Here is a 25,407-nt window from a genome sequence, read left to right as displayed (position 1 = left end):
AGCCCATTTTTACCCCCACTTACTTTTTTTCTGAAAACAAAGTCAGTGAGTCTATGGGCATTCTGGACATTTCTATCTCCCTCGTCTTTCTGGCAATTGCTTTCTCCAACTTGTCGGTCCTTAGGCCAATCTGTGATTTTGGTGTCAATCCCTAAATTACCCTTCTGAAAATCTAAACTTGTATTTGCTTCTTCTAGTAGTAATTAACTTTTGTAATTGGTAAAAACTATGCGTAACATGATTTTTGTTTACTTTCTTGTTCGGTATCCGTCTGGAGTTTTGGCTATTATGAATTCACGCTGTGTACGAGCCATTTAAGGAGGAAGCGTTTCTATCAGGATGTTTCAATTATAGGGTTCAAACTCAAAAAATATAGTTACAGGTAGATCGTGAACCGAGAGGGGGGGTGGGGGGGGGGGGGGGGGGGGGAGATGATTTGCCAAAGCCTCGACTTTGATATGCTCATAGAATGTCGTCTCTTTGATTGTGGTAGGTAGGGTGTGTCTTTGAGGTGCTTCAACATTTGTGCGGTCCGGATATTTGCATCCTATTCATCACACCACCATCTTTGTTGATGTGTAACATGATTTGGCTGTTAATATGGTTAGAGATATCAAGTGTAAAAATAAAAAATTCTACGCATAACAGGAAAAGTTCGTTCAACTGTCGAGGCGGATCTAAGATAGGTCCGACGGGTTTAAACGCTGAATCTTGAATTCGTCTATGTAATTAACAGACAAAAGTTAAGTAAAACTATACAACGTATCAAAAGAATTGATATTCTCTTTTCTATTTTCTTTACTAGGAAAAAACTGTTATTCTCAAACTAGGTGAGCAGTATTTTTGGAACAAACTTTGATGTCTCTATTTCCCTTTACTTTATTATTGCTTTGAAAGGGGCCTATCAAAGGAGAGAATTTTATCCTTTATATACTAAGGTTAGAGAAGTATAAACACTAGAAACAAACCAAAAGCAACAAACATGGGAATGATTCACATTTCCTTTTTTGCCCTCGATATGACTAAAAGTGATTATTAGTGTGCTGTACTTCCTTTATTTTATTTATTTATTTATTTGTAGTCTTCTCCATAAAATTCAACTTAAAAGAAGCTTCACTTCTCAAGCTCCTCTTGTGAAGTGCTCCATTCAAAAAATAGAATGGAGAAAATGGCTTCTTCAATAGCTCATCTTCTTGCACTTAGTGCAATACTTGTTGTACTTTTTTCATCAGCACAAGCTGAAGTACAAGGTTCATTTGATGACAATTTTAGCAAAAGCTGTCCTGAAACACATTTCAAGACTTCTGAAGATGGACAGATCTGGTATTTATCATTGGACAAGAAAGCAGGTGATTCAATTCAAGAATTCAAACTTTTTCAATACAATTTTCATTTTCTTGACCTTTAATCTTTATATTCCAACGAAAAGTGTTCAACTGATCACCTTTCGATAACATTGAACAATGAGTTTTCTTTGTGAGGTGATTAAAACTCAAGAATTGGATGTTTTTGAATATCATGTTCATTTTTTTTTATTTTTTTTTGACATTTGAATTTTTATGTTATGTTATTGCTAACATTGATTGATGATTCTTTTTTTCTTTTTATATTTAGGATGTGGATTTATGACCAAGGAGAAATACAGATTTGGGTGGTTCAGCATGAAGTTGAAATTGGTGGGTGGTGACTCTGCTGGTGTTGTGACTGCTTACTATGTAAGTTGCAAGAATTTTCACTATGGCAATGCAATTTAATATGGATATACCTTATATATATTGATAATGTAAAAAAAAAAAAAAAATCACACGATCAGTGTAATTTAAGATATCGTAGCAAATAATTTGGTTATTTTTCAGATTACTAATCTCACCTTTTATGGACGATTATATGCAACTTTGATTTTTCTTTACATGAATTGTTAACTCTGGCAATGCAAATTAATATGAAAGGATAATTGCACTTTTGATCCCTCATTTATGGGGCAACTTCTAATTTTAGTCCTTGTGGAATGAGACTCATTACATTTAACTTTCAATTAAATTAAAACATGTGTATGTGGTCCCTTTATGCAAGAAATATGTTATAGTTAGACTATTATAGGAAGTAATTAAATGATGAAACGGTCAATATTTTAGAAAATTTGTGATTATTCACAAGAAAAAAGATCAAAAGTACATATTTCAAGTAATTGAAGGTTAAATGTACTTACTCATATTTCATAAAAACTTAAATCACGATTTACCAATAACTAAGAGACCAAAAGTGTTATTAACTTTAATATAACTTATATACACTAAAAATGCAAATAAGTTATCAGTATATTTTAACATGTCGTAGCAGGTAATCTACCTTATTTTCTAGACTACTAATTCTATAGTTATGAGGTAATCTAGTTTAATGGAAATTTTTCAATGAATGTAGATGTGCACAGAAGATGGAGCAGGGCCAACAAGAGATGAATTAGATTTTGAGTTTTTGGGAAATAGAACAGGGGAACCCTATACTATTCAGACAAATGTGTACAAGAATGGGACTGGTAATAGGGAGATGAGACATGTTTTATGGTTTGACCCCACTGAGGATTTCCACAGCTATTCCATTCTTTGGAACCCTCACCAAATTGTGTAAGTCCTTCATTTACTTTCTATTTGTACTATTATTAAATTACTCAAAATTATCGTCGAGGAGTTTGGTAGGATGAATGAGACCTGTTGTCCCATAATAAGAGGTTTCCATCTTGAACCTTGAGAATGGAGATCTCCGGAAATTTTTTCAACAATAGTGATTTTCCAAATTTGTAATTGAAAAACAGCCACAAAGTTCAAAAGTTATTATAATAATGGTCGATACCATCATGGATTTCAAAATCAGGACGAGATCCTTAGTTTTTCACTTGCTTAAGTTCGGAATTCATGAGACCATGACACTTCCGTGGTGTTATGTATTAAAAATGGCTACTTTTCAACGAATTTTTAAACACTGGCTATTTTTCAAAAACTTATTTGAAAAGTGGCTATCCCGTAGATATTTTTACATATCTTTGGTAGGAAGTATGTTTCTTTTTATTGGGTCATACACGGCACGCATTCGGATTAATTGAGTCAATGAATTTCGGATGCCTAATGGTTTTACATGGAATTCCTTAAAACAATTATATGTAACTGTCTGGATTACTCGTGCATGGATAAAGATGGTAAAATATGGTCTACATTTTTTTACGCACTCAATATGTAGAACATGTTGATGATTAGCTTGGCTGAGCTAGGTTTCAAGTTAACAACATGTTAATTTGCTTCTGCTTGATTAGGGCTATGAGATAGGAAGGATCAGACAAAAATATAATATTCCAATTGTTCAAGTCAACGATCATAATTAATACCAAAATCTTTGTATTTGTACAGGTTTTTCGTTGATAAGATACCGATAAGAGTGTTCAAAAACGCGAATTATACGAACAATTTCTTCCCAATTGACAAGCCAATGTACTTATTTTCAAGTATATGGAATGCTGATGATTGGGCTACAAGGGGTGGTTTGGAGAAAACAGAATGGAAAAATCAACCATTTGTTTCAAGTTACAAAGATTTTAGTGTTGATGGTTGTCAATGGAAAGATCCATTTCCTTCTTGTGTTTCAACTACAACTAAAAATTGGTGGGATCAATATGATGCTTGGCATTTATCAGGTGACCAAAAAATGGATTATGCTTGGGTGCAAAGAAACCTTGTGATTTATGATTATTGTCAAGATACCGAAAGATTCCCTGAGAAGCCTGAGGAGTGTTGGTTAAGTCCATGGGAATAGTAAATTTGAAGATGGGTAAAAAAAATATTTATGAGAGGAAGGAGTATTTTGATTTTTTGATGTTGAGTTGTATAGATGTATTATTTTTGTCATCGCTATTGTATTATTGAATTTATTGTTATATTATTGAACCCTTCAATTTTCTATTTTTGTTTTTGTTTTTTCTTTGCCTAACTTTTATGGGGGTTGGGGTGACCGCGGTATTGAAGCTAACATAAACTACAACTGTATAACGTATCCTGTGGGCGGCCTTCAGAGGCTATTCATTCGTAGGACGAGACACTAACATACGAGCCCTCTGTTTCTGTCTGTTTGTACAACATGTATTTTTCACTTTTCCCCTTTAAGAAAATATTAACTAAGTATTTATTTTACAAAATTATTCATATTTATTATACTTTAAAAGATAAATTCGACTAGTAATCCTCCAATATTTAAGAAATGGTTACTTAATAGATTGAAAGCAAATATACAACTCATGCACCAATTTTTTGGCCAAAGCATCGGGCCTTGGTAAGCATGATCACCTTGATATTGACTACTTATGCCGGTGGGCTAAAAATGCAATTTCATAAATTTTTTAAGATGCGCATAAATCAGTACCGACACTATTAATATCAAGAATTAAATTAATGTTATGAATGTTTAATCTTGGAAAAGCCTATGTAGGGTTTACAATACAAATATAATATTCATTATCTAATAATTAGATTATTAAATACTCAAAAGCAATGTTGTTACCGACAAAATAAACAATTGACATAATAGAGAAGCATTATCTTCTCCTTTGATTCATAACTTATCATTTCTTCCTTTCTTTTCATTAATCTTTCCCTTCATATCTTAACCCCATAACTAATGAGACAATTGAGCTAGCGTTTGGTCATAGATTTTGTGAAACATGAAAAAAATGAGTTTTTGAAGTTGTTTTTAAAAATAGTTTATAAAACTTAAAGTTGTGTTTGGATATGCATTTTACTTGGAAAAAAAAAAAATTAAAGTTTTTTGAGTGGAAGAAAAATTTCACCCGTAAGTGTTTGGAACTTGAACTTTTTTCAAAAAACTGATCAAATTTCATGCACAAGAAATATTTTCAATTTTTTCCAAAATCTATGGCCAAGCAACAGCTCGAGTACCTTTATTAGTTGAAATTTGAGAACTCTCAATGTTGTCTTGATTTTCTTTCAAAAGTTTTCCCTAAAAAATATTAATTAATGATATAATGTTAGAGGTAATGAGAGCAAATGTCAAAGGTAATCTGCACACATTGCACTGCTCTATATATTCCACACCGACACTCACAAAAAGAATGTTATACCTGTCCTGCACAATCGTTGGAGACTCAAATGTCTGTTTTCTGTTTACTATGTTTCAATTTACATGACGGCATTTAGCTGATTAACAGTTTAAGAAAGGAGAGAAGAAAGATTTTAAAAATTGTGTAAGGAGATTTTTATGGCTATAAAAATATGCTATTAAACTTAAAATATGTGTTGCTCATTCTTTTCTTACCAGACTAATAAAAAAATAGTGCCACATAAAATGGATCAGAGTCGGTGGTGTCACACTCTCTTTTTTTTTTTTTTCTTCCAGGAGTAAGCATAAGGAAATAGAATCGCTTCGATGTCTTCATACCGTTAATCAAATATCTCAACTTTGACTTTTAAAAATGAAGAATTTGATTTACTCCTTTAGTAATTTTATCGAACGCTAAACCAAATTAGTTAACTATTGAATTTTGAATACTGAATGTCTACGACTTAAATAAATAAAGTGAGACCCTTAAGAAAGGAAAACTGAAGTTTATTTGAATTTGGCAATGACTGATCATGGAAGAAAGAAAAATGAACATTTCAGAATACTGAAATTGTGTTGCTTTAAAGAACTCAATCATATTCTGCCAGAGGCATAAAAGTTTTCATCTAGTGTTCCAATACTTCACAATCTCTTCTGCAGTTCTTCCTGGAATTCTTCCAGCAATAAGAGACCACCTGATTAGAAAAAAATTAAAAATGACACTCATCAGTCACAACTAAAAAACTACTCAAGCCGTTTCATTTTATATGACGGTGTTTAACTTGTCACCAGGGGAAGATGTACCATTGTCTGTACGAGTTCAATTGAATTCATAACTTTCGACGTGGAGCATAAATTTATGTGTAAAAATTTACCAAAATTGTAATAAATAGCAGACATGAACCTGTAATTTAAAATATAATGCGTTCAATATAAAAATCTGAAGAGGTTGAACCCACAGAGTTTAAATCCTGGATCCGCCTCTGCTTATCATAGTGGCTAAACGAAAAAGAAGTATTGATTTTCTTCTCATTTTATTCTTAATGAGATGATTTATAACAACACAAATGACTATATTTTATTTTAGACCATGAATTTCAAAAGTCTCTCATTCTTTTTGAAACTCTGTGTTCAGTAAAACACCGCACATAAATGGAAAGGAAAGGAGTAAAATTTTGTCACATATTAACCTTTCTATAGCTATAGAAGTATATCATTAAGGGTAAAATAGAAAATTTAAAATTGAAGAGCTTTTCATCTTATAAGCATTTTTGGTTTGAACGAATATGTTACTATTTTATCACTAATATCTCTTCTAATACTCAAAACATTCTTCAAAAACCCAAAATCAGAACTCCTCTCCATTCCATCTTAATCATTTCTTATTCTCCTTATACAAATACTTTTAATTTATAATTTTTGAAAATAATGTTATGGACATGTTAGTCATTTAACTAAAAATTACTTAGCAACACGTTTTTACCAAATATATCAACAGCTTATTATCAATTTTAGCACTTCAATCCAAACACATAATTACTTATTTCTAAAATCAGTTTCAACACTAAAATTATTTTTCAATATTCAATAATTATCAGTTTCTTTTAATAAGCTAATCCAAACGGACTCTAAAAAAGCGTGTCAAATGGAAAAAAAAAAAAAAAGTTGAAAAAACCTCTCGCCGAGCAAATTGAACATCCTGATTATCAATGCTTCTTCATCTTCAGAGAATTCAGTTTCAGCTTCTTCCAATGCTTTTCCTGATAACAAATATCCGCAACCATAATATGAACATGCATATAACCGACCTCAACTTGTTTGAAATAAAAATACATAACAATAAACATTAAAAAAATAAATAAAAATCAAAGCATGTAGTAGAGGTGATAGTGGATACCTTGAGAATCAGCAGGAATATAATCAGAGGAAGAAATTTGTTCTGAATCTGCCATATTTTGGAAAGAAGATTAGTGGAGAATGAGAGTACTATTAATTACTGTACGTTAGATCACCTTTAAATAATAAGTCGGGGCCATCAGATTAGGTAGAGTCCTTTTTTAAGAAAAAAAATTAGTGGTCCTTTGATACGTGGAATAAGGGATAACAATATGGGAAGAATGCTGGATTATTTTATTTCGCGTTTGGGTTACGCATTCAGCCAAACCTAATAGCTAGGTCCAAATTGTGTATTTGTTTTAAGAAATTCATTGAAAAATGTACAAATTATTAATTTAAAATTCAGTAACTTAAATGGATTAGAATTCCGAGCTCATAGGTTTCAAATCCGGACTCCATCTCTACCAGGATAAAACATCAAAATGACAAATATGTCCTTATCCAAAGCTCTTTCCGAAAGTCCTTTAAAAAATCTTAAGGTTAAAAATGAAAACAAAAGTTTATCCAACTTCTGTAGTGTACAACGAAACAAACGTTTTATATTAAACTCGGATATTTCATCTATAAACCAAACATCTAACAACAAAAGAACATCCACTAAATGATTTCATTAATATTTAAACCTCATATATAACTTGTTCTTCACCAACCAAAGGACCCTTATTATTTTTCTAATTCATTTCTGCACTTCAAGTTACCACCACCTTCCACAGTGTTGTTGGATGACTTAAAATATTATAGTAGTGACAAGTAAACAACACAGATATTCAGGAGAGGAAGGCCTTGACTGTTGAATGGTAGGTGATGTAGAGCTTTTCTCTTAAAATAGTAAGTAAAATTGCACCAGGGGTTGTTGGATTCCTTTATTTGGAAAGTAAAAACTTATTCACCACTTAAAATAGACTTTATGAGTAGCAGGATTTAAATTTGTGGTGTGCATCTACTACGGACAAAGCTAGAGGGTCGGGAGGGGTTAATCCGACCCTTCTTCGCCGGAAATTATATTGTATATACAAGATCAATTTCTTTTATGTGTATATAATATATTGAATTTTTTTATTAAAATTCTATTTCCGCCGCTGGTGCCTACCATGCACTCCTGCTGTACTATCTTTTTTTTTTTTTTTTTTTTCCCAATTTAGCATTAGACTCTCTAAATGTTATTGTGACGCATATAACAACGTGTCATTTTTAGTGTTAAACATTGGTTAGCTTGATTTTTGAAATAAAATAAAAGTGACTGATAATTTTTGTTTGGACTGATTATTTCATATGGAGAGTGACAAATACCAATACATGTTTAACCTTTATAAGAAAGAAGAAACAATTAGCCTAGCGAAGTTGGATCCCGAAGTGCTCCTTTGAAGGAAGAGTTTAACTAATATCTATGTGGTCCTATTATTTTTCTATTATCATTTTTCTATCCTACACTTGGAGAGAACTTGGGAAAAGGGTCAAAAATAAAAAAGTACTATCATAGTTAGTTGAAAAAAGTAACTTTTCTTATAAGTACTTTCTGAAACTTGATTAAGCACAAATTGTCATTCTAATATTGGCAAATTGATTTTCAAATTGATTAGTCATATACGAAATGCTACTCTCCTTAAATACTTTTTGAAAAGCATTTTTGACCCGTGAATATTGCTGATTTTCAAATTGATTAGTCATATACGAAATGTCCCAACGGTATGATGAGAAAATCATATTATGTATATAGGTCAATTTCGAGGAGCTATACGAAATTCGGTCCTGCAAATCCCTATATACCCTTTTTGCTCTAAAATGGTAAAAGTGGATCACACACGTGCCAAAGTAAATTTAAACAAGACATTTTCAAATTAGCTACATTAAATACAAACAAAAAGCTCATGAAATAAGCTAATGAATATGGATAGTAAATTATATACAGAATGACACATATGATGTTCATCCAAAATAGAATATAATCTGGTAAACATTTGGGCAGATTTTCCACCTCCATTGGGGATTCAGAAAAATTAGCAGCATACCATACAACCACCAGATAACTTTTGATATACTGATTTTGTACATCAACAAGCTACTAATATCAGCTTCTGCTATATGGAAAATGAATGCCACAGAAGGTGTTGTTAAACTCAGAAACCGTCGGTCGTAGCGCTTGGATGTAATAAAATTAAACAAACTGGAAATTGCAATCACAAATGTGCATCAATCCCCTTCCTTTGCTTGTGTCTAGAAACCATGAATCTTGATGTTTTCCTTCTTCACAATGGCAGCCTAAAATCACAAAATCAGAGAAATCGTGTTTATTGAAACCGTTCTAAGATTATGTATATCGGATGTCGAGGAACAGGCAGAGGATGAATTAAACCTGTACGAGAAAGGTTGACACGTTCTTCCGCTGATCGCCTTGAAGTTGGATAACCTGTGTGATAGAAAAAATCAGTAGAAGAAAAACAAGCAGAGATTTCATTAACGGGATTCGTCTTCTATAAAAATAGACTATATCAAGCTTGTGCTTCAGGTCAAGGGGATTCAACCCTTGTATTTATCATGCATTTTAGTTATTATTTTTGGCTTGTAATATACAGGTATAATAAGTTAAAAAAAATTGAGCAAGGGGTATCATATGAACCCTCTTTCTTCAATGTGGCTTCGCCACTGGTTCAAACCTTGCATATGTGTTAAAAAAATTCACAAAATAAATACAAATACTTGATTTTGACCCCAATAGATCAAGTGAGTTGTGGCAGAATCCCGAACTCGAATACATAAAGTTCAAATCTTGGATCCGCCTCTGGATTTATCACTGACTCCTTGTCCTGGAGGCTCTCCAGCAGGGGAGAGGCTTACTATTGTAACGTTTTCTCTCGGATGCACGTGAAAAAGAGTGAAGAACTCATTTTTATTTGGTCATATATGTTGATCCAAAGAGCGAGAGTCGGCTTACTTAACTCCTTTGTTCCTCTATGGCTCAGAAAGGAAGAGAAGAAAGAAAGAATAGCATCAATGATTCACCTGGCCGAGTTCTGGATCTTGCACAACGGTACCATTGCAGCAAAACTCCTTCTTGAGGTCCTTCAGAATTTTATTGTAGCTGAATTCTTTCTTCAGGCCTTGGACGGTAGTCAGACTTTTCCTGCCATTTCGCTGCTGAACTCGAATATGCACATACTCTTTCGCACCTGCGCCTGAGTTCTGAGCATTGGCATCAGCGAACGGATCTGTCCACACAATACAAGGCACAAAACAGTGTTACTCCAATCATTTGTTGTCAAGAACACAGTCAGACCTCTCTACAAACAGTTATTATCAATAACAATATTTCACTATAACGGCCAAGTTTTCTTTTGAACTGAATTTCATGTTATGTAACATTATATATTCTATATAACACCATTCCGTTATAAGTTACCAAAATTTTTTTGGGACAAACGACGTCGTTATAGAAAGGTTTGGCCGTATTAGTGGAAAAAAGAGAAATACACGGTTTTCAGTGGCTGCATTGAAATTCAAAGAAATTTCTTAGATGGGAAAGGGAGGATTGTATAGACAAAGCTAAAGATTCGGTGTCTTTTAATAATGGATTAGCACCAACAACATTGCTTTCTAGGGAGCTTAGAAGAGAAATTTTTAGTAAGAAGTAAAATTAGTTCATGAAATTAGTCGAGGTGCGCGCAAGCTGGCTTGTACACTATGGTTATAAAAAAAAAAGAGCAAAATTAAAGTAGCTGGAACTGATGGAAAACCACTGTAAGGCCATAAACAATAACGTAAAATAGATATGACGTACCAAAGGTGGTAGGGATTTGGATATCGAGCTCAGACATGAACCTAGCTTGTAAGAAGTACAGAGAACAACCTTGAATGCAAAATTCCAGCTGAAATAAAAAAAGAAGTAATTCACTTGCAAGCTCATAGATATACTAACAGAGTAATGTTAACATGAAAAAAGACAGAAAAGGTTTGGTTATTCGATGAGAGAGATGATTGTAAGTTTGGTCCGTCATTTATTGATAAATTCTATTGGTCGCGGGGATTCTGATTAAGCACATTCAACCTAAGAGTAGTAGCGTTGCACGCTTTCCTTAAGCGACAAATTTATACTATTCAAATGAAGCTTCTAACTTAAAATAATGAATAAGCATACACATTGCTTTCAAGGCAGAATACAAGAATTGCGAAAGCATCTATTTTTGTAACCTAAATGCTATGGACCAAGCAATTTATTTTCTAAGCAAGAACCTGACAGAAAGGCAAATCCAACTGTTTGCCGATATCGTGCTCAACATCCTTGCCACTGAAACAAAAACCTGATTAACTTGAAAAAATTTGTTCTTATATTAGATACCGTCAAATCCCAGTTTCTGAGATACCACAATAGCCCTATCACCACTGTTATCAGGGGGCACTAGGTATCAGAATTCAAAAAGTTCTCTTTTCCTTTTGTCAGCGGAATTTACTCATCAAGTTCTTGTTTGATCTGTTAATTCTATTAGAACACCACAATATTCGTCTTTCTTGGGTTAACGTTCTTTAATGGTGAATCGATCATTTGATAGTCTTTTCCTTCTCCCAATTCGTCCGACCCCAACTAGTTTGTGATTGAACCGTATTTTGATTGATTGATTGATTATCCCCCTTCATTGTTACACAAGATAATACATCTACTTGTTCTTTTGTAATAATGTGCGTTTATCCTTCAAATTGTTGGTGCATGGCATTATGAAACGACACAATCTTTCGAAACGTTATGTTCATCAAAACAATACAATACGATATACGCAGCAAACCATCCAAACAGAACAATCATAGAAGAAATAATGGTGCATGTTGATATCATAACAGACTCTGCAGGATTACATTAAAGACCAAAGAAAAAAGAATAAAAAAAAAATACATTCTTGTTTACAATAAGTTGGAAATGGAGGAGAATTTACCTGACCAAGAAGAAGAAACAGGGATAGGGGTGGGTGGTGGAGAGATGAAATTGGAAATCTTGACAAAAAAAAAATTTGTATATAGAATGAAATGTACAAAAGATGAAATGGGAGCAGAGAGAGAAGGTTTGTTTATATAGAGATAGAGATAGAAAAAACTGACAATGTTGAAATATTTTAGATTGATCAGACACTTGGACTGTTGTTCTTTTTTCTGGAATCTCAGGTGACAAAATTATCTTTCAGTTATTAACGGATATTAGGACCCGAGCATGGTGGCCAACCTCAATGCTCATATTCTCTCTGCTCTTTTTTCCTTTTTTTTTTTAAAAAAAAAATCATATGGTATTTGATGATTTGTACATATAGGATCATTTCGTGCCTCTATTTAAATTTTGTCCCCATTTATAAGTTTGTGCAAAAATAAGCTCTGAGCATAATTTTGGTACACAAGTCTTGCTGAATTGGCAAAATTTGTCGTGTTCACAAGTTTTGTCGGACAGAATATAACTTTATTACAAATTGCTCACAAATTCTGCCGGATTGCCTGAACTTGTCTTGTTCACAAATTATGTGATTGAACATAACTTTGGTACAAATTGTTCACAAGTTCTGCCAGATCGGCAAAACTTGTATGTTGTTATTCAATTGTTCACAAGTTTTGCCAGACTTATAGTAATGTAATCAGTCTATATATCTTGTTACATTATTCACAATTATTACTGGATTGACAAAACATGCATTCAAATTTATGTCGGTCAGGGCATAAATTTGGTTCAAATTGTTCACAAGTTTTACTAGATTGAAAAAACTTATTTTGTTCATAACTTATGCAATTGGGCATAACTTCTGTACAAATCATTAAAATTTCTGTCAAATAGGCAAAACTAGTATATGCTCTTTAATTGTTCACAGGTTTTACCGGACTAACAAGACTTGTATTATTCTTATCCTCCTTATTTTAGTAAATTGTTCATGAAGTCTTGCCGAATTGATAACCTTGAAGGCATACATACTCCTAGTATTTTAGATCGGCTTGTGATTGAGTGATAAGTACTCCTTCATCCTTAATTAAAGGTCTCCGGTTCGAGCCCTGGGTATCGGAACTTCCCAGCGCAAATCCAGATTAACCTAACCTCAATGCAAGAACTTAACGCTGAATTGAAAGGCAACATTCTTCTAATTTTCAATAAAATAACAATAAGGATATTGAAATGTTCAAGTCCCAGAGATGATGTTAAATAGTAGTTCGCTTAAATAGTCGCTATTGCTCCCAGGTTGTCTCCATACCGTTAAAAGTTGATAGTGCAAAGTAAAGAACTTACAATGTTAGTGAATATGAATGTGATAGCAATTTAGTTACCATTTTTACCAAATCACCAATTGATGGCTTGTTGAGTTGATTAAAGATATAGGTGAATCATGAGGTCTCAAGTTCAAATATAGCGGATGCACAATCACAAGGTAATTTCTTCCAATCTGTACAAGCCTTGGCGGACAGAGTTACCCGATATTTGTGCTGGTGAAAGGCATGTACCCTGTGAAATTGGTCGAAGTGCGAGCAAGCTTAACCCGAATAACATAACTATTAAAAAAAAGATGGCACTGGAGAAGATTGATACATTGCTAAGGGAATTCAAGGACTAGTAAACCATGTGGGTAATAGCTAGAACTAAAAGTACAAGACAAGGTGGGAAAATTCCTAGACATCAACTGAATATGGAAAACCAGCTGATAAATGGTGTCTACAGTCTAGAGATCAAGCGTAAAGAATATATACAGAAGGAAGGACTCTAACCTAGTGCCAACTGATGAAAAGTTCATCAATTGTATATTGAAATCCAGATCATAAATATTGCCAACATTCCAAATTTTCATGCCTAAGAATATATACAGATGCAAGGCTCTAATCTACTGTCAATTGTTCATTAACGTTTCGCCTAACAAATTGATCCCATCACTGAGAAAATCAGGAGCCTTGGTTGGTGTACAGCTGTACTTGCCTCGGCCAAACTTGGCCGTAAACATCTTTCTTGGTATATCGACGATCCCATGACCAAGGAATATCTGCATTAACCAAAAAAAAAAAAAAAAAAAAACAGTGAGCTTGATGTTATTCAGAGAGCAGTACAAAGTCAAAGCCCTCTATAACAACATCGTTTGCCTGAATAAATGTTGTTACACAGAACATATAATATAACATAACATAAAAAATTGGTTCCAAATAAAACATGACCGCTATAGTGAAATGTTGTTATAGAGAGGTCTGACTGTGATAGGAATCCAGTACAAATATAGAGCTAAGACCTTCAGGGGAATATGGTTTTGGGGGAAGCTCATAAGGCACTGGCAATTTGACTACTTCAGAATCATCATCATTTCGCTTTCCTTGCCAAGCTAGAGTCACCAGCTTTATTTTTTTCCCTTCGTGCATGCTAGTTCCGTCCTGTAAATCCAAAGAATAAAAAAACCGGACGATACAGACCAAGCTAATTAAGCATAAACTTAACACGAAAAACCTAGATGATAGCTGTACCTCTGATGGATAACCATTATTTGTACAAGAAAATCCGCATCCACGTTTAACAGAAGATGTCAAAAAGAGCACCCCTAGCTGTGAAGAACAGAAATTACAATCACAGTTGTCATTTCTGGAAGCTCAAGTCAAGAAGGCCTCTAATCTACAGAGAGAAGCAAAAATACCTCGTAAGACCGAATCATCAACTGAGAATTATTTTTCTGAAGACTGCCCCAGGCAGCTTTGCTGAGGTTTGATGAAGTAAGCAATAACCACCTGTTTTATCAGAGTAAGAAAACAAATATTAACAAAAGCAAAAATCATCCAACATACAAGTCTAGCGGGAAATGAAATCTTTAAAAGAAATAAAGCAGAGTCTTAGAAGTCTTACGCTAACGATTGACCGTTGTAACGTAGAAACGTCTTAATATGAGGCATTGCACGGCTGAAATTTGAAGAACTAAATGTAAGTGTCCTTTCTCAACAAAATAAACAGGAGCTAAAATCCTGATTATGCAATCCTTTCTTAACCCCAACTCCACCCCACCCCAAGCCACCACCACCCAAAAAAATAAAGAAAGGAAAATCTGATTATGCTACTAGATCCATCAGCAGTTAAACTTCACCAGTACATATCAGCAAAGCTCATGCAATATTCAGACGGTAATCTCATCAAGTCAGAAATAAATAATTTTTTTTTCTTTGTTCTCAGTGTTATCAAAGGCAAAAAGTGCAGTAAAACTCTTAAGGTCCATTGGGGCTTTAAGAGCAAAGCGCAAATATAGCACGGCCTTAATAAAGAAAGACACAGATGGAGAAAAATACAAATATGCATGTGTAGTCCAAGACTAATAATTATGAGCATGTATAACACAAAAAGGACAAAGAAATTGATTTTTCTTTTTTTTTCTTTTTTTTTTACGATAAAGTGAAATATCAATTGTTTAGTGTCGCGTCTTTAGGATTACGCTCTTTGGCAAGGAGAAGTATGCTTTAGAGCCATGATAACAACAATAAAGCACCTGCTAAGCGAGGTGAAACGTTCAACATGTTTTGTGCCTCTGACAACATTTGTTCCGATGGCTCATGAATTGAAACAATTTGTATGCAGTCACACTGGAGCTTCACTAGAACAACATATTGGATATATTTCTTTTAACGTACTTGGTATTGGGAATAGATGAAAACAGGCTTTTGGAATTTTAGGCAAGTGAGTATGCAAGTACATATGCATTTTCACAAGAAGCAGTAATCATTCATCAGCTTCACAATGAGCCTCCTTTATACATTGTTATGGAACTCAAAACATAGAACACTTACCACATCAATTTATCACATTATATTGTATGAGTTTACTATAGTTGCCTAGCAATGTATTCGCATAGCATAAAACCGAAGTAGGATAAAAGTGGCAACTGAATGCATAAACTCTTTTTTATCAGACAACAGCATGCATAAGCTTCGACTCTTAACCACTAGAAACCCTACAGAAACATAGAACATGAACAGGATCAATTACTACTACCAAGTCTTCATTCCAAGATTTCTTGTAACTAGTTTGCTTTGACGTGAAACTGTATTAATTGAGGCCCAAAAACAGTTGTGACAATTTTTTAGGGTTGAGAACATCTCCAGTTTGTTCAAAAATATGCGGCTGCATTGTACATGCTCCTGGTAGACATAACAAGGAATCTATAGATCATTGTGATTGTGCAATCTTCTCTCCCCCTTTTATATCTATAAGACTGTGAATTTACTAATTTGTCTATTACACTCATGACTATAATCAGAGTACAACTTAGCTACTTAGTAAATGATACAAGGGTCATAGGTGGGCTATAGCAGGAAAGCTTATTTTTTCAGGAAAGGTCCAATTAAGATGTTCATAAGGTTTACGTGATCAGTTATTTATTCTGGGACATTCTGAAGGTGAATCTTTCGTCACAGGTTTAGTTTATCACTGCAACATATAGTCCTGATTGAACTTGGTCAGATATGCCATCATGAAATTGCTTCTGCCAGTGATGGATCGCTATTGCAGAATGGGGGAAGAATTAAGGCTATGAAGGTCCTCGCCTTTATCCCTACCCCTCAAAGGGTAGGGGTAACCTTATATGGCTTTGGCAAATCCTCACCTCATGAGTTAGCTTGTGGGGTCCATTTCTTCACATCGTATCAAAGCCAAGAGTTTGAGTCTCTAATTTAGAAAATATTCTCTTTATTGTCTAAAAGTTCTTTCACTTTCTATTCCAGTTTAGAAAAGAAAGAAGGGTTGTTTCCTTTCCGAAAGGATTTTTTGTATCTTCTTCTTCTGGAGAAAGTGGTATCAGAGCCAGACCCATTTTTGTTATTGTGTGTCCCAATGTTCGGCCCCCATGTTCTGTTTTCCACGCTCCAATTAGTGGGCTTTAACAGGGGGAAAAGGGGGGGGTGTTTTTATGGGAGGGAGGTGTTAACTGTCCCACATTGGTGGAGGAATAGGTCGATTGTCTCCTTATATGGTATTGGGCAATCAATTTCTTCACATTTGGCAAACCTGAAAACCTTAGGCCAGGTCATTAAAAAGAAAAAAGGAGAGAACTCGTGTCATAATTCAAGTATACTATTACTTAACATGACTATGCCTGATTTTCTATGATTCTGACACGTAAGTGATTACTTCAGTAACAGTCCACAGTGCTCTAATTGCAAAACTCTAGAGGTAAAAGTGTTTAAGGAGGCATCCATAGGTTTAGGAATTTAAGAGAGAAATGCACAGGGTTTCAAAGGATTCCACAATATTAAATTGAAACTAATATTCTGAAAATTCAAAAGTTCATAAAGATGCAATACCAACGACCAGTGTGGCTAGCTTTCCATCTAGCCCAATACTTCTTCAGAAATTCTTTCTCCACGTTCTTTAATGGGCTGGGAACGGCATTTCCAGCTACATATCCCTAGAAGATGAAGCAAAGATACCACTAAAATTCATGATCAGTAAATGAAAGGAGGAGTTAGATTTCAGTTATGAAGATCAGCAAGTATCAAATAGCAAAGTAAATGATGGCATGCACTAGAAATTTCACTTTAACTTGTCAGGTACCAATCACATCTATTGCAATCTTCAACTGAATAACAAAGACAAGTTTATAAGGTATGATTGTAAGTCAAGATATCAAGAAACCAAAAAAATTAAAGGGACAGCATAACTTATGCTTGACATCTATATTCTGGTTAGTGATGCCACTAATAGTCTAATAGGATTTGTTCAATATTACCTCCAAAGAACATCTAACGTCTTCTACATTGGGCCATACTATCATTGGCTCCCCAATGCCCAGAGGTTTTTTATCGTCTGAAACTCCAGCTGACATTGAAGTGGCAAACTCCGTCATCCATTTCTCATCTAAAGAGCCTAGGGAGGAGAACTGCAGGAGGCAAATGACGGCAAGGATGTTGATGATATTTGATAATGCAGGTGTAAATAGAGACATCTGGTGGAAGAATACTTGGAGCTGAATGGAACTCGAAACGATATGGGTACCTGGTAAATAAGAGGAGACTTCTGAAATTCTTTGCTAAAAGTACATTCCTGAAGAACAGTACGTAACTTCATATGTCCCCACTTCTTCAAACTAGGACCTGAATGATATCCAGGCACAGATGCAATTAGCCTGACCTGGAATTGGAGAAATGACAACTTCAACGTCATGTTATCACATTGCACCTTAAATGGTACAGTAAACAGTTACACCCACAGAGCTTTTTAGAAATTCCTAGCAACGATTTATACTTCTTGTCACCTCCACCCCGACATGGATACAAGAATATTAACCACAGAATCAGCCTCCATGATAAGTAGTGAAAGAGGGGATAATACTCAGTTATACAGGCCTTCCTTTCCTATTCTCACGCATGTGAAGGCAAATATTTTCACCAAAGAAAGACACGCTGGTTTTAAAACGTGACAGTGAAAAGGCAAGTTTGTCAGCTCTATTTTGCTTTTAATTTCATCATTTCTTTTTCCCCTTTTTAGTGGTGAGGGCTGCCTATGAGCTGTAAATAAGAAGAGAGCTGACAGTAAAGAAATGAATATTATGTCCTGGGAGTCGGTAAAACCTCAGGCACCACTTTCTCAATACTGAATCATCTCGTGAAATGTGAGCACAAAGGAGATAGAGTTTCAGCTTGGGAGACAAAAAGTGAAATGATTTTTCATTATCTCAGTACTTCAACTAGTCTCCCTTGAAAGGATCTCTTAGTTGTGGAGAAGGTTGCCCAAAAGCGGTATATAAGGCGTAGCCAGTAAGACATACAAGTAAATCAGATATAAAGGTTACAGTAAAAGAGATGAGAAAATACCGTTGCACTACTGTAATCAAATTTCTTGAAGAACAAGGAATTGATCTTGCAGCTTCCAAAAGCTGGTATATTAGCAGTAAATTCTGGCCACTGCAAAGAATTCAACAGAACCAAATAAGTCCAAGGAAAAAGGATGAATTCATAAGAAAAGAAAAGGCTAAATGTCATCAGAATGCAGACATCAAGAAAGTGTGAAGTTCTTGGTCCTGATTTATCGCATAGCAAGGCAGATTTTCCTCTAAAATAGCATGTTCTGCGGCATCTACAGATACATATAGTCATAGCTGTCCATATAGGATGAAACAATTGCCAATTTCTATATTGAAAAAACAAACCATTGTACTACTTCATAAATAAATTGGGCAAAGGTTAAGAATCCAAAAACTGAAAGCATGGGACACTGCAAATAAAGAGGTGTATTTTACAGTGTACTCTTCCTACAGATAGTTGAAGCGATTTTCCCTGGTCTATGTTCCAATTGTCTCTCTAATGGGGAGTCAGTTATTGCAATTCACACAAAAGTTGTATAAAAGATGAGACAATATTGAACAGATGAGACAATATTGAACAGAGTTAATTCTCACACATTCCTCTTTGTAAGCCTATAGATATGGTGAGCACGAAGATAGGCGAACAAATGAAAAGTCAATAATATGTCTTCAATGTCAGCTTGCTGCCCACAGGTGCTTTATATAAGCAGGTCTACAACAGTGAACGTACGGCTGTTTAATTCTAACCTTCCTCTTTTATGTCTCTATTTTCGTGAGTATAAAGATTGACAACTAATGAAAAGCCAATAATGTTTTTCCAATGTCAGTCTGTCAATCAAAAAAGAAGCCTACAAATCAAGTGCAGAAACATGATGGTGATATTACCCAACTACTGTATCAAATGTGAAGAAAATGGCAGAAATTTTTAGATGTATTCAAATTAAATACTCCCTCCATGTCAATTTGTTTGTCTTACTTTCCGATTTAGTCTCTTTAAAAAAGAATGTCACTTTCTATATTTAGTAAATCTTTACACCCAACATCGTACATGGAATATTTAAGACCACAAGAATCACAGGGCATTTTGGTACATTATGCACATCTTTAGTTTAGGACCCCAAGATTCAAAACTCTTCTGGATTTTCTTAAACTTTGTGCCAAGTCAAACCAAGACAAACAAAGTGAACGAAGGTAGTAAATTTTTAAAACATCAAAAGTTGTTCGATGCAGTGGAAAGTTATTCTTCGTTTTGGGTTTGAGTTCATCTGTACCTTTAATGCGCTTAGATAATCAACCAAATCATTTTCAAATCCACCATCCTTGCTCAAATTGTTTTGATCCTTCCAGGGGAAATCTTGCATCCACAATCCCTGGCTTTTGTTATTCCAATCAACATAGATCAAGTTTGCAGTATGTACAATAACTCTAACTCCTGTTGGATAGACAAGAAGCATGGCTTTCGAATGGTGTGTTCCATATGCAATAGGTAAAGAAGGTTTGTGCAGAATCCAATTCGCAGGCTTGCTTCTCTGTAAAGGAAGAAGACAATGAAGTAGAAATTTAATCTAGGGCTTTTTTCATTTTTGGCCCGTCGGCCGAAATTAATTACGGGTGGCAGCCAAAATATACAAAACATATACATTGGTTATGTATATTATTATATGTATATTTACGTATACAATATGTATATTATGTGTATATTTATACTTAATATACAAAACCTATACATTTTTTGGCTATTATTTTCTTGAGCGGTATAAAATTATAATTATCCCTTTTAATCTAAGAGAAGGTCCAACAACATCAGATTCTCATATCTGTTTTTTACCTTCATGCACTCCATGGAACCATCACCTTCTCCGTGAATGACGAGAACATTAGGGATCCGTTTAAGATTAGGACATGCTGCATTAGAAAGGACCAGGAAACCAGTCTTCAGACAGAAAAAGATTGACTTAGTTCATAAAAGCAAATAAACTTATACTGAGTATCTAACAAAGAATGACAACCACAAATAAGCAGTGGAGATATGATACATGCAAGAGAGACATTTATAAGACTGCATGCAAATATACTTTGAGGTAATGTTAACAAGTGAAAATTACAACCAAAACAGTCTGAAAGGAAAAAGACTGGATAGTTGCATCTACAATAGCATGGTAAACTTGGAGAGAATTGGTAAGTTAGGGAACCACTTCATTGAACGACCCAAGACGTCGAAGTGCATAAATAAAGGGAGAGATAGACAACGTTAACATCATAAGAAACAGAAAAACAAACGAACAGGCAAAAATGACAGAACTCACCAGAAAGTAGCCAATCCATATCCACCATGTAATTTGAGAGGATAGCTACAAGCACATTCCCCTGTGATAAAATAGGAACCAATGTCAAGCAGCAACACAAACGTAGACATTATCCAACAACTACAGTTCCACAACGCCACATCTAGAAGGGTTTATCAATTATCTTATGGAAAATGGACCTTGGTTTTAACTCAAATCCAAAAGCTAGAACATAAGGTGAAAATTGCTCAAAACCATATAAAGAGATATCAGCCCGTTTCCCCAACCTATGTGAGGCATTCCAAAACCCTGCACGCCCAGAGCTAGACATCTGGAGCGTGGATAATAAAACATGAGTTGGGTGAACCAAGAACAGGGATGATCTGGACCTCGGAAACTCAACCCCAAAACCTAGCTTATATGATGAGAATTGTCTGATACCATATAAGGAGACAACAACCTCTAAAATCTTTGCTGCCATAAAGCTCCTATAAAGTTTATAATGTAGAAAAGTATTAACAAATATATACAAGACTTTAAGAATCAGATAACAAATGGATTAGAATCACGAATTCACTAGAGGAAGCATCAGTTCAGGCAATTCAGAGACAAACTTGACGTCACATCTTCTTTTGCCCCTTTACTAATTCGTGAACAATAATGCACCTAGAAGAACCATCTCATGCAAACAGAACCTATAACAGAACAATCTTAATGTGTACTTTACCTGAATAACATCATTAATAGAAACAGCTTCTGTATTTGCCCATGCTGGTAACTCACGCACTCTCATCAATCTGAATGTGAGTGGTAACTTATGCTTGGGAACCCTAAACTGACGGATGGCCTCTGCGGAGCTATTTGTTTCTTGGCCATTGTTGTGCAACATAATCTGTATGCCAAATATATACTTAATAAGTATACAAGATTGAAACATTCTCCGTACATATTTTTTTCTAATAATGTGCTAAAAGACTCTATATATTCAGCGCCAAAACGAGGAAACAAAGAAATCCATACCTTTTCTAAAGCATCCTCTTGACAAACTTCTCGAGCTTTCTTCTTACCATGCATCTGACCTTTGTCGGTACCACTTTCTTCACTGAAAGGCCTTTTTTGTTTGTTGGTTAGTGAAGTTTCATCTTTGGGATCCGTGCTAACATACTTAAATAGGTAACGCCCAGGTATCAACTCTATGACATCACCATTTCTGATTTTCCACCTTTCTCTGGACAAAAGCTTTTTTCTCTCACCATTTGATCTTATAACAACTGGATTTGTTCCTTCCTACAATCCAATCCCCATGTTTATTCCAAAGAAAAGAATTCAACAGGAAATTAAGAAGTAAGGACATTAACGTCCTTTTACACTGCAAATAAGTTGAAATGATATCACAAGGTGTAGACAGAACTCACGCATTTAACAAGCAACATATACATGAATTTAAGCACCACAACTTTCAAGAACTTCCGCTAAAACCCATCCAATCACTCGGTATACAAGCCTAGGAAACTTAGCAGAAAATTCATCATTGAAACTACAGACTCAAACAAGCATATTGTCAAGAGTCCTAGTATCCACAACTTACAAAAGGATAATTCACAATAATCACATACATGTATGTATGTAAAATATTAACTAGCATTAAGACTAGCAAAATGGTAAAAAAAGCAAGTAACCATCCAATCTGACCTGCTAAATATGGGTTGAATAACTGACGGTCTAAAAATGGATCAAACACGGCTATTATCCATATTATCCACTAAAATGGATATATAGATGGATAACATGGATATCCGTATTATCAATACCCATTTGTCTGTTTGTTATTTTTCATGAGTTTTTGCTTTCAGGGAGTCTAAGCTTATTTTGGCTTTTAGCTTGTGTTCTCACCTGACTATTTCCTGAAATAATGGATAATATGAATACCCATATCATCCATCGGTTAACCCATTTTAGCCATGCTAAATACGGGTGGGTCGGATATTTCATCCGTTTTTGTTTAACCGGTTTACGACCCGACCATATCTGATCCGGCCCGCCCGTTCGCCACTCCTAACTAGGATGAGTCATCCAATACTGAATTCAACCAGAATAAAGTTAATAGACAGAGCTGACCTAACTAATTTGAGATCGAGTCATCGTTGATTGATAGATCGATCGATATATTTAAACAATCACATATACATGAATATGGACGTGAAGAAAAGGAAAAAAAGGTCAGAAAAGTACCACGACGACATCAGCCAAGCCAGTGGAGGTGGCAGTGATAGTAATATGCTTGCGGCTGAGCCGTTTATCAGTAACTGGAATGCAATTTCGGCCGATCAAATTAGGACCTTCGGAAAGCGGAATCTTGGGTACGGAATTTTTCTCATCCTCTTCCAAATTATCACTTAAAGGCACCAAAAATCCAACCTTTTTGAACCAAACACAAATTAAATTCAATGCAAGAACTATTAAAGAAAACTAAAAATAAACTAAACTCATGCTATACTGATATATTTATGATACCAATTTCAAGAATCTCTAGTATTAGCCAACTTCAAATTTGTTTGTTAAGAGTAAATTATTGAGTATTATTATGAATTGATTAATTGACAGAAATGCTACTAATAGAGAAATGGAACATCAGATATGAAATTTTTCTCATCCTTTTCCAAATTATCACTTAAGAGGCACCAAAAATCCAACCTTTTTTAATCAAACACAAATTAAAATCAATGCAAGAACTAGAATAAAACACAAAAAACTAAAATGCTATTAATAGAAAAATGGAATCTTGGGTATGGAATTTTTCTCATTATCTTCCAAATTATCAATTAATGGCACCAAAAATCCAACCATTTTTAATCAAACACAAATGAAAATCAATATAAACTAGAAAAAAAACTAAAATTCAACAATTTCAAGAACCTCTAGTTTTCAGCCAACTTCAAATTTTTTTCATTAGAGTAGATTATTCAGCATTATAATGAAATGGGCCGGAATAAATTTGGGAATCAATTGATTAATTTATAAAAAATTCTATTAATAGAGAAAATGGAATCTTGATTATCACTTAGAGCCACCAAAAATCCAACCTTTTATAATCAAACACAAATTAAAATCAATGCAAGAACTATAAAAAAACACAAACAAAAATAAAGTAAACTCATGCCACAAGTTTTAGCCAACTTCAAATTATTTGTTTGTTAGAGTAACTTATTCAGTATTATAATTGATTTAATTGATAAAAAATGCTACTAATAAAGAAATTACCTGAACCTGAGAAGAGGTGGACATTGAATTGTATGGTGTTAAAAAAGAAATGTCAAGAAAATTATTTGGGGTTTTTGTTTTATTATTAAAAATGGTAATTAAAAAATGGGGTTTGAGTTTTTGAGTGAAAGTGTGTATATAAGAACAGGGCAAGCACTGTTTTTTCCTTCTTATTTGTTGTGCACTTATTAATTTTACGTTACTTTTTTAATTACATTTCCATAGAGGGTAATTTTTTTGCGGGACATAAATTTATATTTTCGCATCATAATATCTCATAAGTTATGTCTTGCGGCCTTAAAAAATTTGTGTTTCGCTAGACATAAGTTTGATTTTGAAGAGCAAAAATTAAACCAGCCCATTTGAAGGGCAAACCGTGCAATTTCTTCCGCTTTGTTTTCCAATTAAGCCCGTCAAGTTGGTCGGATTAGCTCGAGTCCGAGTCCGAACCGGCCCACGATCTCTATAAGAGCAGAGGCTGATTGAGTATTTAAGTTTGGGAAAGTTACATTTGTAGCCATCCAGCTAAAAATATTAACAACCGGAAGGCCATAAAATTTCAATATACAGATCATAGCCATATAAAACAAATTATAATGTGTTATGAAACTATATATAATTGGAAATAAATAAGAGAAGCAAACCAATAACTTTGTAGAGAGGAGGCAGAGATTGTATTATCATCTTTTGTTGATGTTACAAATGATAAAGCAAAGCTCCTTATTTATAGAAGAAGTTTGCCCCTCAACCTATAATATACAACTTCTACAAGTTGCTCTACAACTTGGACACAACTTGGTACAACTAAGATACAACTTGCCCTTTCAAGTTGTATTTATCACTTTAAGTCAAGTGGTGCAATATATACTTCTAGTTGTATAATCATTAATAATACATCCAAATTACAACTTGACAAATGGTTTATAACACTCCCCCTTGGATGTTTATTAATAGATAATGTGCCTCGTTAAAACCTTACTAGAAAAAATCTAGTGAGAAAAATCCTTGTGAAGGAAAAAGAGTACACATATCTGGTAATACGCATTTTCAGCTGCCTCATTAAAAACCTTACCAGGAAAACCCAATGGGACATA

General features: G+C 34.3%; 3 protein-coding genes across 3 annotated transcripts; 1 reads left to right on the top strand and 2 right to left on the bottom strand.

Moving 5' to 3' along the window:
- The first annotated feature begins 1,083 nt into the window (after window positions 1–1,083).
- On the top strand, window positions 1,084–3,950 carry LOC132036921 (probable xyloglucan endotransglucosylase/hydrolase protein 8). Its single transcript, XM_059427335.1, has 4 exons — window positions 1,084–1,349; window positions 1,615–1,715; window positions 2,422–2,624; window positions 3,402–3,950. The coding sequence occupies exons 1-4, from the start codon at window positions 1,160–1,162 to the stop codon at window positions 3,802–3,804; spliced, it is 897 nt and encodes a 298-aa protein (XP_059283318.1). The 5' UTR covers window positions 1,084–1,159; the 3' UTR covers window positions 3,805–3,950.
- A 4,900-nt stretch (window positions 3,951–8,850) lies between these two features.
- Window positions 8,851–12,068, bottom strand: LOC132036689 (protein translation factor SUI1 homolog 1). Its single transcript, XM_059427064.1, has 5 exons — window positions 11,919–12,068; window positions 10,772–10,859; window positions 9,997–10,202; window positions 9,350–9,403; window positions 8,851–9,255 (listed from the first exon to the last, which is right to left on the bottom strand). The coding sequence occupies exons 2-5, from the start codon at window positions 10,806–10,808 to the stop codon at window positions 9,211–9,213; spliced, it is 342 nt and encodes a 113-aa protein (XP_059283047.1). The 5' UTR covers window positions 10,809–10,859; window positions 11,919–12,068; the 3' UTR covers window positions 8,851–9,210.
- Window positions 12,069–13,560: 1,492 nt separating this feature from the next.
- LOC132036391 (tyrosyl-DNA phosphodiesterase 1) lies at window positions 13,561–24,438 on the bottom strand. Its single transcript, XM_059426727.1, has 16 exons — window positions 24,314–24,438; window positions 23,285–23,470; window positions 22,073–22,339; window positions 21,780–21,944; window positions 21,074–21,134; window positions 20,596–20,672; window positions 20,039–20,296; window positions 18,778–18,867; window positions 17,960–18,094; window positions 17,694–17,843; window positions 17,269–17,372; window positions 14,828–14,881; window positions 14,622–14,712; window positions 14,455–14,532; window positions 14,226–14,364; window positions 13,561–13,985 (listed from the first exon to the last, which is right to left on the bottom strand). Exons 1-16 carry the CDS (start codon window positions 24,335–24,337, stop codon window positions 13,888–13,890), a joined length of 1,977 nt encoding a protein of 658 aa, XP_059282710.1. The 5' UTR covers window positions 24,338–24,438; the 3' UTR covers window positions 13,561–13,887.
- Between the last annotated feature and the right edge of the window lie 969 nt (window positions 24,439–25,407).

This window comes from Lycium ferocissimum, chromosome 11, assembly GCF_029784015.1.
Source record: "Lycium ferocissimum isolate CSIRO_LF1 chromosome 11, AGI_CSIRO_Lferr_CH_V1, whole genome shotgun sequence".
In the NCBI taxonomy this organism is placed as follows: domain Eukaryota; kingdom Viridiplantae; phylum Streptophyta; class Magnoliopsida; order Solanales; family Solanaceae; genus Lycium; species Lycium ferocissimum.
This window is presented reverse-complemented; position numbering and strand designations above follow the sequence as displayed.

Bases quoted from the DNA above. Each gene is read 5' to 3' on its own strand.
- LOC132036689 (XM_059427064.1), bottom strand. From the start codon at position 10,808: ATGTCTGAGCTCGATATCCAAATCCCTACCACCTTTG. The intron at 10,203-10,771 runs GTACGTCATATC...TTGTGTGGACAG, and splicing joins CCAAATCCCTACCACCTTTG to ATCCGTTCGCTGATGCCAAT. The intron at 9,404-9,996 runs GTGAATCATTGA...TCTATCACACAG, and splicing joins AAGATCCAGAACTCGGCCAG to GTTATCCAACTTCAAGGCGA.
- LOC132036921 (XM_059427335.1), top strand. From the start codon at position 1,160: ATGGAGAAAATGGCTTCTTCAATAGCTCATCTTCTTGCACTTAGTGCA. The intron at 1,350-1,614 runs GTGATTCAATTC...TTTTATATTTAG, and splicing joins ATCATTGGACAAGAAAGCAG to GATGTGGATTTATGACCAAG. The intron at 2,625-3,401 runs GTAAGTCCTTCA...GTATTTGTACAG, and splicing joins TGGAACCCTCACCAAATTGT to GTTTTTCGTTGATAAGATAC.
- LOC132036391 (XM_059426727.1), bottom strand. From the start codon at position 24,337: ATGTCCACCTCTTCTCAGGTTCAG. The intron at 21,135-21,779 runs GTAAAGTACACA...ATTTTATCACAG, and splicing joins CTATTAATGATGTTATTCAG to GGGAATGTGCTTGTAGCTAT. The intron at 17,373-17,693 runs GTAATATTGAAC...TTCATCTTCTAG, and splicing joins ACGTTAGATGTTCTTTGGAG to GGATATGTAGCTGGAAATGC.